At 47.6% G+C, this 12,962-nt stretch overlaps 1 protein-coding gene across 2 annotated transcripts in view; it reads left to right on the top strand.

Moving 5' to 3' along the window:
• Positions 1 to 12,962, top strand: part of LOC144773229 (E3 SUMO-protein ligase RanBP2-like) — an 827,846-nt gene that overhangs the window by 731,192 nt on the left and 83,692 nt on the right. For both annotated transcript variants that reach the window (XM_078658128.1, XM_078658127.1), the window contains exon 24: positions 9,555 to 9,765. In XM_078658128.1, the coding sequence (XP_078514254.1) occupies positions 9,555 to 9,765 (211 nt within the window). The remainder of the gene's footprint in view (positions 1 to 9,554; positions 9,766 to 12,962) is intronic.

The raw sequence follows: 12,962 nt of genomic DNA, 5'->3' as shown, positions 1-12,962 counted from the left end.
AGATTCCAGTGGGCGACCCAGGACGTGATTGAAGAGTTCCCGTGCAAACTGAAACAGGTCCTTGGTGGTCTCCGACAGTGCCACATTTTGAATAAGGATGTTATGCCTCCTAGAACGATTCTCCAGATCTTCCATGTGCAATTAGAGGTCTACTTGCTGATCGTGGAGGCGGATAATCTCTTGCTGTAGGGCGGCAAGTACAGTGTCTTTATTGTCACTCTTGTTCACCAAGTCCGCCACCCGCTCGCCGATCCCATCCACTTCTTTCGTCACATCCCTGATCTCTCCATCAAACTCTGTTTTTAAGGCGTGGATGTCCTCCCTCAATGTTGTGAAGAGGGATTCTAAGAATGCTTTTGTGATAGGCTCCGAGCTAGCCTCTGCCTCTGGCCCCGTCTGTACCACGGCTGACGCTATCGCACCCGTTTGCTGGACCGTTTGTGCTTTCGCGAAGAGCTCCTTTACCGTCTTTTCCTTGCAGCCTCTGGCAGTAGACATTGCACGTCGGTTGCCCCGGTGCCCACCTCCGGCACTCCGTCACCACCCGCTACATCGTGCCCTCGGATATGGCCAAGCACGCTCCGCTATGAGTGAGCTCTCCGCGCCACCTGCTCCACCTGCCGGCCCACTGCAGAATGTCCCCAACAGCACCTCTCCAACTCCGGGCCGCGCCCAGAACCGTCGCTCCACCTCCGCACCAGGCCCCCTCTCTCGCCGCTCCCCACCACTTATCCTTCCTGTGGGCAACCCAGTCTCACCGTGGTAGCACGCTCTCCAGGACCACAGGCCTACCACTCCTCAAGGCCATATCTCATCGCAGGACTGTCCACGGTGTCCCACCTCTGCTCTCCTGTCACCGCTGTCCAACGCCACCACCTCAGTCCGTACCCCCAGGCGGTCCTGCACCACTCCGGCCCCCGGGAACACTGGCCGTCGATGCGCTGGTCCGGCCTCCGCTGTGCCAGCCCCCGCCGCGGGGCAGTCCCCCTCTACTGCTCCTCACTGTACACGAGTGCTGACTGACTCCAGGCCCGAGCGGCCCCTGCTCCCCAGTCCCTGCCGCCTCGCTGCTCACAGGCTGCTAGTAGGGAGCCCCCGCGCCGCTCACCGTACTGCAGGCATTGTCCTGTTCGGGCGGTCACCCCGGGGCTCCGCCGGCACGCCGGGATCTTCCTGGTGCCAAGGGGGAGCCCCGGCCAACTCCACTCGGCAGCCACTCCAGGCTCTGCTCTGACCAGCTCAAAATGGCGGCCAAGGCCTGCTCCGGCGTCCCCCAGCCGCTGATTGCCGCCGTCCTCCGCCGCCAGGCAGTGCCAGACCCCGCCGCTGCCTCCTCTCACAGGGCCCTGCACAAGGGGAAGCCATGCTGGACCGGTCCCGGGGCAGTAACTGCTTGCTCTCGTGGTCCCCACGCACTGTCCCTCTCCTCACTCTGCAGGCCCGAGGCAAGCCGCAGCCTCTCTGCCCCAAACGCCGCCTCCAGCCACTCACCAGGGCCACCGCTGTCTCGTTGGGGTCGCTCCGGCACCTCAGGGAAGTCCAGGCCCGCACCACTTGCCTGCTCCTCCCAGCTTCGCTCCGCCGAACACAAGACTCTGACGTCCCCCAGCCACAGAGTGCCTCCGTCCTCCGCCTCCAATCGGTGCCGGCCCCCACCGCTGCCCGCTCCCTCAGGGCCCCGCAGCCAAGGACGCCTCTCCGGTCCGGTCCCCCGGCGGCTCCAGCTCACTCCCGCGGCCCCGTTCTTCCGCCGCTCGCACCACTCTATCAGCCCCGGGCAGGCCGCAGCTCCGCCGCCCCACTCGCCTCCTCTCAGCGACTCCGCACTTTTGCACCGGAGGCACCCCGGGCACCTCCTGGCTCCGGCTACAACTGGTCTCCCAGTCTAGGCACCCCGGGAGGACCGGTATTTGCAGCTATATCGGCCGTTGGCGGGAGCACCAAAGACCTCCGTCTGCTCACGTCGCCATCTTGGCCACGCCCCAGTCGTTTTATATTTTTTACGAACTATGCTGTCTACTAAAACAGATCTATGGGTATTCGGTACCGCAAAGGTCCGACAATACGAGTTCAAATGCCGGTAATCAAAAACTATGCGGAATGACCCATCGGGTTTGGTTACAGTAAAGAGCGGATTATTCATTGGGGAACATATGTTTCAATCACTCCTTGGTACTCCAACTGGGTGAGAATATCTGCAACAGGACCTTTGTTTTCCCGCCGTATGGGATATTGGGTTTGTGGTTGAGGCTTTGACCGCAATGGAATATCATGTGGCGGTGAATCTTTATCCCAGCCAACTTGATTACGGTACAGAGCCGGCGCCAGGGCCAAAGCCCACTCAGCTGCAAAAGCCTCTGCATGCTCTTTGGGGACGTAACACGAAAAACTCTGAAGGATCACGTCCTTCCCGCGAGCCTCAGCTAGAACATAAGGTGAGAGCCAGTCTGCCTCCGCTAGCAGAACGTCGTAGGAAGCAGTTAGATTCTCCCCAAAAAAATCCCTGTGATTACAGACTCAATGTCACCCTCTATATGAAAAACCATATTGTACATTCTATCCGGGGGGGGGCAAGCCCGGTGTCCGGTGTCTCCACAGTAATGAAACTGTCAGTTGCTGCTGCCTCCAGACAAGGACGCAGTGCCTCCAGCACTATTGTAACTTCTGCTGTGCTGTCTAGCAGGGTTACTGCCCAAGTCAAGTCCAGCAGTCGTGTTCTCACAGTCTGAGGCATATCTCGCTGTCAAAGCGGCAACTTATTTTTTTTTTAAAAGGGACACGGAAACCTGGTTGTTCCTTCTGCTTCCCCCTGCCGTCAAACTGATGAGGCTGATCACGTCCCCTTGGAACTGGCTGACTCGTGCCATGATCCTGCCGTTCCCCACCACAGACTTGTGAGCCTGATGAGTCCTAGGAAGAACGAGGAGAACGCTGATCAGGGACCTGAAATCTATCAGGAGTCTTAATTTTCGTGTGGTCGCGCAAGTCATAAGAACGCTCAGAAGAATCATGTGTCGGTGAACCAGCACGTGACCCTTGCTTCTGTTGTTGTTGCCCCCTTTTTTGTTTCTCTAGTTCGTTTTTAGAAAAGACTGGGCGTCCATCCGTGTCAGAGGGAACTTTCGGCTGTGATGGAGCCAGAGTTTGCATTTGAGTAAAAGGTTTATTCCCCAAACTATTGTGGCCAATGGTTTTATAAGCCTTTGCAATAATGTTTGGTAATTTGCGTGGTTTGTCCACTTCAGGGACTGCTGCCAAGCTGTTAGCGACTTGAAAGCTTACTGCATCGCCCTTGACATTGGCAAGGATCATATCAGCCACCACGTCAAACACTCCCATCAGACGCATCCCCAGTTCCACCGCCGCTTCAGCGCCATGCTCATCTTGAACACGCTTGATCACGGAGGGGAGGACGGTCATTGAGGGAGTGCCGAAACACTTCGAATACACAGCTGCAAACACATTGGCCCAGGTGTTACAATCAGCTAACTCAGGAATCAAGTCCTTAGGCAAGCTAATAGTTAAAATTCCATGGTTTTCTACAGGAGCGGAAAAACAGCTTCAAGCTGTCCAAATTTTTGGCAAGCCAATAAGGCAATTCATCCTTATTTGCCGAACACTTGCCCATACCGAATTAACCATAACGGGACTGATAGTTACCCCACCAGCCCCAGTAGGTTGAGCGACAACTCCAGGTAGAGCCACCTGGAAAGTACACAACACAAACTGTATTACAGCTCTATGTACTCGAATCAGAAGTATACAACACGCGCAGCTCATCGAGCGAAGCTGTCGTTGACCTACACGGGTGAGGTGCATACCCAGCTAACACCGGCCATGTGGCCCCTTCAATTTATAAAGGACCTATGCGGACTGGCGTGAATTTGTGAGAAAGGGAGCCATTAAACCAAATTAGGTGTTGCCAAGCTGTGAGCGGAACCTCAAGGGTCCGACAGGGTTGATACGCAATCGGAACAGCTGCGGTGTTGAATTCATGAAATACATTGTCCGCTTCCACCGCCGGAAAGGCGACCAAAGACTTCGAACGGTTACGCAGGGTCCGCTTCTACTACAAAAATCAAAGACACCCCTGCATCAGGTACTCCATAATTTCTTAAGAAGTCCCTGAGCGGGGCACGATTGTGTGCAGCAATGTTATGCCCCATCACAAAAATTAGAAAGTACAACTTAACTATCAGGCAGCACAACAAGGGCTAAAAGTATAAAGAAAAACCTTGTTTGTAACAATTCAAGCTTGAAAGAACCTATAAAAAGGTCAAAATAGGAGGTTGCACCTTCACATCCGCCTCCGGAGGCAGAAGTGAGGGTATTGCGGACAAGCACAAGCACTACTCAAGCGTCTCGCAGATAAGTGCCAGACCAAAGGTTGGCGGCGCCGTGTTGCGGGGATTCTGCACATATAAAGAACTATGCACAGGAAAACAGGACCTCAGTGAATAGGGGTGTACCAACCTACAACATTAGTACCCAAAATCCCAAACCGACTAGCTATAGTGTCTCATTCGTTCTCCGTCTACAGCGAAGCTACCAATGATTAGACAACCCAGAACACGTCACTCTATCTTGGGAATCGCGGGAGCCAGGCACACTTTCGCTCACTCACTCATACTTGTCCACAATGCGAGTAATCTGAGACACAGTATAGTTTAGAAATGTTTATTTCAACTAACGCGCTCTAAGGTGCAGTACACAAGCAAACACTCGAAGCAAAATGCCGAAACACCATATAGTCAGCAGTGTTACAATACCATAGAATACAAATGGGGATATCATGTTATTAAAACAGTTGAGAAGGTCTGAACGACCTAACCCCCCTCCCTGTGGTAAGAGATAGTTTATTATAAAAAAAGAAGACCTCTGGGCTTTGTCAGCAGAACCCCATACCTCAAGGCATAGATTCAATGTTCACATCTCAGGACAAGCATAGCTCTTCACTTAGGAAAGGTGTCCCTCCAAGTGCCTCAATACTTGTTGCGCTTGCAATATTAAAGCACACGATTTCCATTATAGTGCAGCTGTGTGTAGCATGTTATGTCTAGGTGTGAGGGACTGACCAGAACGGAATAACAAGGGGCATTGTTGTTTAACCTTGAACAGCGTGTGCAGGCTAATCCTCCGAGCACAGCAGAGAACATGCAAGGTAGGCAGTTCTCATGTGAAAGGGGCACAAACCGGGTTTTGCGAAATATATGCATGCAGTGTTGTGCGCAAAAGCAGGCCCATGGCAGCGAAGCTCATGCTAACTTAGCAAATGTCGACAATGGCCCTATAAGCCATACTACACCAGCACATCCAGCACTTACCTACATAACAGCATGCAGATGGATTCATGGATGTACTGCACTGAATTCCCAAAACTGCTAACTAGGCTTCATATGGAGTCGAAAGTAACTGTGCACCCAAAACAACCTAGAGATGGATAACGACAATTTCACTATCTGTTTTGCAGTATTAAGCATTGAGTACTCCATGATCATTATTATGAACTGCATTTCCCACGCAACATGTCAGCTTACACGTAAACTCAACACACGCATTAACAATAAGATAATATATACATAATATGTCAATATGCAAGATTCACCACCCAAACTGTTCCCCAACCTAATGAACCTCACAGTTCGTGGGAAAGCAAGGGACATTCTTAACTGAAAGCTTATTATTTTCATTTAGTTATGATAAGTGAGGTACTTATAAAGCAATTATTCCCATCATATGGGATAGTCAATTTAGAGTCTAAATATTCACTTCATAAAATTATTCCAAATGATTGTGCTCAGTATTAGCATAATAATCTAGCTTTAATTCTGCCATCAAACGAGTGTAAGATCATTTATTAACAGATGTTGTGCCACATTCAAATGGTACACTTTGATATTGGATTACTTCATCACGTGTGCAATCTCGGTTATATTGGAGTTTTGCTACCTGAGGTCTTTTACATATGGGATTCTGGTGCTCCTTGTAACTTCTGGTACTGTCTTTAATTTCAAGGTCATAACCCTTCTTTGCCATATCTAGTGGTAGGTTAACTCATCCAGATCATGTAAATAGCCTATCTTGAGTCACACTAGATGGAGCCGAAAAAATAATTTAAAAAACAATATGGGGATGGAGCCGATGCCCATGCGCAGTATCACCCAAAGGAGGAGTCACCTATCCCGTGACTTACAAAGACTTTCTACAACAAAAACAAACTGTAAACATCCGGGCCCAACACTAGGTGGCCATCTATGCATAGTGTGCAACTCTGCAGCTCCTATGCCAAGAACAGATGCATACTGGTAAGTAGCATTTTCCTTCCCATTGTGGTTCTGTAATTCTCAAACCTGACTGCATTTTAGTTTTGCCCTCACGTAGGCCAGTAAAGTAGGCCCAAAACAAGTGGTTTTGCCTTCTGAGTTTGTGTATATATTAATTTGGGTTTCTCTGACTCTGAATGAACTGCAGAGAGAGAGTAACCCTTTTCACCTGAAACTGACCTTTTGCAAAACCTGTTTCACTAGCTGATCGTTAGCTGAGATTTTCAATCACTGTTCAGGACCTCGTTAACTTTTAATGTTCCTTGCACATATCTTATCTTAAACAATATCTAAATGGTTTCTTTTCTTAAGACTTTCTTTCCTGAAACATGGGTTTTTGCCATGTGTCGTGACTGCCATCTGGTGTTACTTTTTATGTAGGCCTTAGAAGTTAGTCTGTGAGCAAAGCAGTCTGACCTATTGTGAATCATACGCATTAACCAAGGATTTCTTCGTGCACTGGAGTTAATTTCAGAAGCTGGCCTTTAACCTGGAATTGACCCCGCCAAGCCAATTTCCCTGCAAGATCGTTATTTGCTTTTCCAATCACTATTCAAGACATTTGTTAACTTTTAAGTTCCTTTACGTCTGTTATCCTGCACATTATCTGAAACTACTTTTCTTGACTATTTCTTCATTTCATGGGTTACGCTTTCAATTAAGGGTTTGTGCGGGCCTTCCAGATTATTATTTAGATATGCCTAAATATTAACTTGTGGGTTGGGACACTGTAAAATGAGCTTTACTGTATGATGCTGTGTGATGTCATGTATTTTCTATTGGTTGAATTTTGGTGCAGGGGCGTGCATTTTAAATGTACCTTTTTGTGTATACATAGGGATGTCTCGCCTTAGTAAAATTGAGCAGTTTCTTGAGTTGTACACCGTGTTGTGTTGCTGGGATTTCTGCTACTAGCTGCAGCTAATAAATTTGATCTCTGACGCCACCTAGAAGTATTCCGTGTCTCTGTATACCAAGGCAAGGGAACCTAGAGGACTTTTGGGCGTGTCCCTGACGCCGCTGGGTACTTGAAAACCCGGTTCTTCACCATGATCGGTCTTTAGAAAGCACTATTATCTATCTCTCTCTCCCTCTCCCTCTCCCTCTTCCTCACCCTCTCTCCCCCTCTCTCCCCCTCTCCCCCTCTCCCCCTCTCTTTCTCTTTCTGCATCTCTCTCGCTTTCTCTTTCTCCATCTCTCTTTCACTCTCTCTCTTTCTCTCTTTCTCTTTATCTCTCTTTCTACCTTTCTTTCTCTATGTCTACCTTTCTTTCTCTCTTTCTACCTTTCTTTCTACCTTTCTTTCTCTCTTTCTCCCATTTCCCAGACACAGGGATATCCCTCTTTGCCAGTAATAGAGCTAGGTCTATACATTTTAAACTACCCTATGTTATAATGCAACGTGAAACCTAGTAAACATGTTTCAACTTTCTTTATTCCAGTCCTCCCTATCTTCCATAAGTATGTCAGGTGGCGTTTCCCATATTCTGCTGTGACAGAGCACTGGTTCAGGTATTTTGTCACTAGTGTCCTGAGGGTCTTTTTATCACTGGTGTCTGTCATACTATGGCTGTGCAAACTAGGCATAGTACACCCTTTGGCACTAGATTCTCGGGGCAGCATAGGCGAATAATCCTTGTTTTCTCAGGGAGGTATTGTTTGAGTTAGGGATGGGGGAAAGAGTCCAGAACCCAATTACTAAAAAGCTGCTATAGCTGCCGGACTGTTCCTTCCCCAGGGTTAGGTGAGTTGACGTGTTGTGGGTACAGGTGCCACTGGCCAAATTGAGGGATGCACTTTTGGTGACATTCACAGCACAGTACCCCTCTCTTGGTCTCCAGCCATTACACGCGATGTCTTCAGCAAGAAACTTGATTGCTGTGTGTACTGTGGGTAATACCAAAACCCTACAGATCCTAATTGCAAAGAGAAATCTGAGTAGGGTGCACATACTACTGAGCCACTCGGTGAACATTCCCTTTAAATCTCCATCATGTTAAAAACTTTCTTGTTTCGCAAACTGTTTCATATTTTCTTCAAAATGCGTTTACTCAACTGCATATCTGTTTCGTCATTGGAGCTACAGTTAAAAAAAATGCCTATAAAAAAATATTTCTCTATTTTATTAATCTGCATATAGTTGTAAAACCACAAGCACACAGTACAGTAAACATACAGATTATTTACTTAACTTCACAAAGCTAAGTTGAAAAATGAAAGTGATATAACTAATCCATAAAACTAGACTACCTTGCAAAAACATAACTGGCTGCAACTGTTTCAGCGGTAAACATTAAATCACACAATTTTATTGCTAACATGATTGCTCACAAGGCACTTATGGCTACACACGTCCATTGGAAGACTTAAGCTGATGCTTGAAATGTTGGAACAAAAGGATAATAGTTTACATAAATTATTAACAACATTTAAGAGTATCATATTTAAAGAATGCCAAGCCATACCCCGAACAGGCTGTTCAAATGAAATTGATAATCAGTAAGAATAAGATCCTTTTAACAGAACACTGGTTAGGAATCAGCAAATCATTCTTCACTTGTGCTGGATGGAGAGAGTGTTAGTAGGAAGACAGTAGTATAAGGAGGGCCAACATCAAAGATTTGAAAAGAGAGTAGTTGATAGTATGTCCTTGAAAGATCCCTTCTGCAACCTAATCCGTACATTTGGGAGGAACTAAAGAAATCAATTAGCACAGAATAAAGTGAGACTTGGTGCCTCTGATCTCCATTGCGTCCAGCACCATTTTAAAAGGTAAGTAAGAACAAACTTCTGTTGTTCATTTTATTTGTTGCATTTATTGGCTTCATGTCCAGTGTAACCTTGGTTTATGTAGCAAGGGCCTACCAAGTTGTCTGTACCATTGCCAGATAAGTCAGTCAATACAAATCTTTTGAATTTGCCATGTGAGTATTTATTTAAACAAGCATGTTCCAATTCTAGAATATATTTTGCTTCAGTTTGGTCAGTATGCTGCAGTGTTACCATTACTTAACACTTGTATTTTATTATTTTTGGAGACCAGTTATTCCACTGGAAAAGCTTCAATTGTTTTCTCCCTCGTTTGATTCAATATTGCAAGTTTTCCTCTGTTTTGACTACTTGTAAAATTGTTTTTAAATGATTCATTGTAAATAACTGATATCCTGCCACGTCTTTTGTATGTGAGAGAAATGCATTATACATTGAACGTTTTATTTATTTATCCCTCAGAAATCCCCAAATGAAGAAGTCAGCAGCTCAGCTGATGTAGTAAGCTCAAATGAAGGTGAAGCACTTGTCCTCCCAAGTGTTAAGTCAGAAATGGAACCAGATTCTACCTCTGACTCCTCACAGAAGGTTCAATCTTCCTCAGCGACGGATGACCAACCTGTTGATTTATCAGCTAAAACAGAACACCCAACTCCTGATTCCACCAGTCAAGGTATCTGTTTTTGTTCTGTTTGTTGAAGTTGCAGCTGCATTTACATTATAACATTGCATTGTGAAACATGTCTATTTAATTATTTCAGTTTTAACAAATTATATGATAAAACACAACTTTTGCATAGATATATTTACAAACATATCACTGTGTTCGAGGCATATGAGCTGCAGATTGCACACTATGCATAGATTGCCACCTAGTGTTGGGCCCAGATGTTTGCAGTTTGTTTTGTTGTAGAAAAGTCTTTGGAAGTCACAGGATAGGTGACTGCTCCTTTGGATGATACTGCGCATGGTCATCGGCTCCATCCCCAGATTGTTTTTTTCCGCCACCGGGCTCGGATGTGAATTCCTTCGGCGCGCAATCCTCACCAACTTTCCGAAAATAAGTTCCGAACGCGTTTCCACTCGATGCTATTCTTCAACGTCGAATACTTCGATTCCAGCCGTCGTCAACGGCCTTCGGGCCTAACTAGGCCTCAACTCCAGCTCATGGAAAGGACGCCATTCAAGAAGTGTCCTCCCTTTACTGCCTTTCCAAGCCAGGAAAATAATGATCCAGGGACTTGTTCTTTCCAGGTTGGATTTTGGAAATGCCTTGTACTTCGAAGCCCCCCAGTCCACCTTGAACACGCTCCAGATCGTGCAGAACTGTGAGGTGCGCACATTACTCCAAATCCCCCGTCGTCTCGGTAAAGACCGGCCTGAGGAGCCTCCACTGGCTCCCGGTGAGACAAAGAATTGAGTTAAAGACCCTCTGTATCACCCACCGAGCATATTGGAAAACCGGAGCTGCAATCAATCATTCCTTGATCACTGCCTACAGCCCCGCCAGACACCTCAGATCATCATCCTCTCTCCTGGTGACAGTTCCCAGGATTAAGAGAGCCAGATGCGGATGCCGGTCCTTTTCATACAACGCATCAAGGCTCTGGAACTCCCTTCCCCACTACCTGCGCGCAGAACCTAATCTATCCTTCCGCAAGCATTTAAAAACCCTGCTCTTCTCACACCCTGAATAATCTTCTCCCCGACCCCCACTATCCACAAGTCTACAGCGCTAGGACGCCTCAGGGTAGCTACTGCGCTTTACAAATTTTTTTTTCATTTCAATGTGGGTCGAAGTTTCCCCACACCGACCTTCATGAGATGTGTAACCTCTGCCTTTCTCCGGAGCACGAGGCAAAGGACTGTTCAGCTTGTGCCTCTTTCAGCTCCAAAAAGACTATCTGGGACCGAAGAGCGAGAAGAACAATGGCTCGATCTTCAACTTCCATTCTGGACCACATCTTTCAGCGGTTCTGAACAGGAAGAACGATTCGGATGTCGAGGACATCACTCCAGCGCAGCGGGTCGTACGTAAGACCCCCGACCCTTCCTCGACACCTCCAAAAAGGCCCCGGTTACACCCTCGGGTGCACACCGACACTCCGCTTCGACTGCCCCACCTTCGGGCCCGGCTAAGAAGCCAATTAAGCCTTTAGGCGACTCGGGCTCGAGTCAGCCTTCGCATGGTGCCGGCGCCAACTTACCGGCACCGAAAAAGACATCGACACCGGCTACGCCGACGTCCAAACCATTGGCGCCGAAACCCACAACTCCTTCGGCACGGAAACCCAGGTCGGAACCAAGCAAAGCTTCGGATTCCAAAAACAACACCCGACCCGAAAAAACCATCGGAACAAAAAAAACATTCGGAGCTGAGAAAACCTTCGGAGCCGATAAAAACTCCTGCTTCCCTGACAAAGAACATTGTCAAAAAAACAAAGCAAGCCGCTTCGGTGCCGAAACCTTATCCAGCACCAAAAGATCGGCCTCCGGCAAAAGACTTACATTATCCAGACCCTGCTCAAAAGACTCTGGCTAGAAACCCAATCACTGGACAGTTGATTTTGGCCTCAAAGAAGCGACCACTGGACATACCAGCTCCAGCTCCGCATGCAAAGAAGAAGGACATGGCTACCTCGCCTTTAAGACTGCCTTCCCCTTCTCCTCCACCTATGCCATCACCACATGCTCCCATACCACAGCATTCCCCAGCATCCTATATAGACCATAGGATGATAGCTCTGATGATATGGGGGGGTAACATGCCTGATCCAGCTACACCTACAGGAACACCTGACCCATGGGATGATTATACCACTCCAGATGTCCCAAAATGTCCCTCAGGATGACTTGTACCCCTCAAGGCCTTCCCCACCAGAAGAAACTATAGGGTTTAACGAATTGATACACAGGGCTGCACAATATCACGGGGTAGACATACATACAGACCTTGTAGACGAAGAATTCCTGATGGATACCTTTGATAACGCACAAAGGTCTACATCCATTTTACCAATGCTTAAGGGAGTAATTAAACAGGCTTCTGAAGTCTTCAAAGACCCAGGCAGAACTCCAGTCATTAACCCTCGTATAGAAAAGAAATATAAAGCCGCCCCTTCAGACCCGACATATATTAAAGGGCCAGTACTACTAGACTCACTTGTAGTTTCCAACGCACGTAAGAGAGCAAACTCGCAAACATCAGGTGATGCTGCCCCCACCAGATAAAGAGTCTAAGTTACTGGACGCATAAGGGAAAAGAACTGCGTCTCAAGCAGCAAACATGTGGCGTATCGCCAACACACAGGCATTGCTAGCCAGATATGATAGAGCACATTATGACGAGTTAGAGTCACTAATGAGGCACCTCCCTGACGAGTACAAGGATAGAGCACACAAACTCATCCAAGAGGGTAAAAACATTACAAACACCTCCATCAGGTGTGCCCTTGACGCAGCGGATACTGCGTCTAGAGCAGTTAACACCAGCGTCTTACTACGCAGACACGCCTGGCTACATATATCAGGATTCAAACCTGAGGTACAAAGTGCCATTCTTAATCAACCTTTTGATGAGCAACACCTATTTGGACCCAATGTGGATGTATCTCTTGAAAACATTAAGAAAGATACAGACACCGCCAAATCTATGGGAGCCCTGCAGTCGCAGGCTCCCAGACGTTCTTTTCGTCGCTCATCCTATAGAGGTGCCACCAGAGGATATTCCTCAGACACAGCTTCTACCTCATACAAAGCCCCCAAACAGTCCACTTACGGCAAGGGCTACCAAAGGCGGTGGGTACAGGGGTAACAATAACAAGGGCAGAGGTAAAAATAACAACTCCCACTCTGCCTCTACCCCTGCCC

The sequence above is a fragment of the Lissotriton helveticus genome, chromosome 8 (assembly GCF_964261635.1).
Source record: "Lissotriton helveticus chromosome 8, aLisHel1.1, whole genome shotgun sequence".
NCBI classification, from domain to species: Eukaryota; Metazoa; Chordata; class Amphibia; order Caudata; family Salamandridae; genus Lissotriton; species Lissotriton helveticus.
This window is presented reverse-complemented; position numbering and strand designations above follow the sequence as displayed.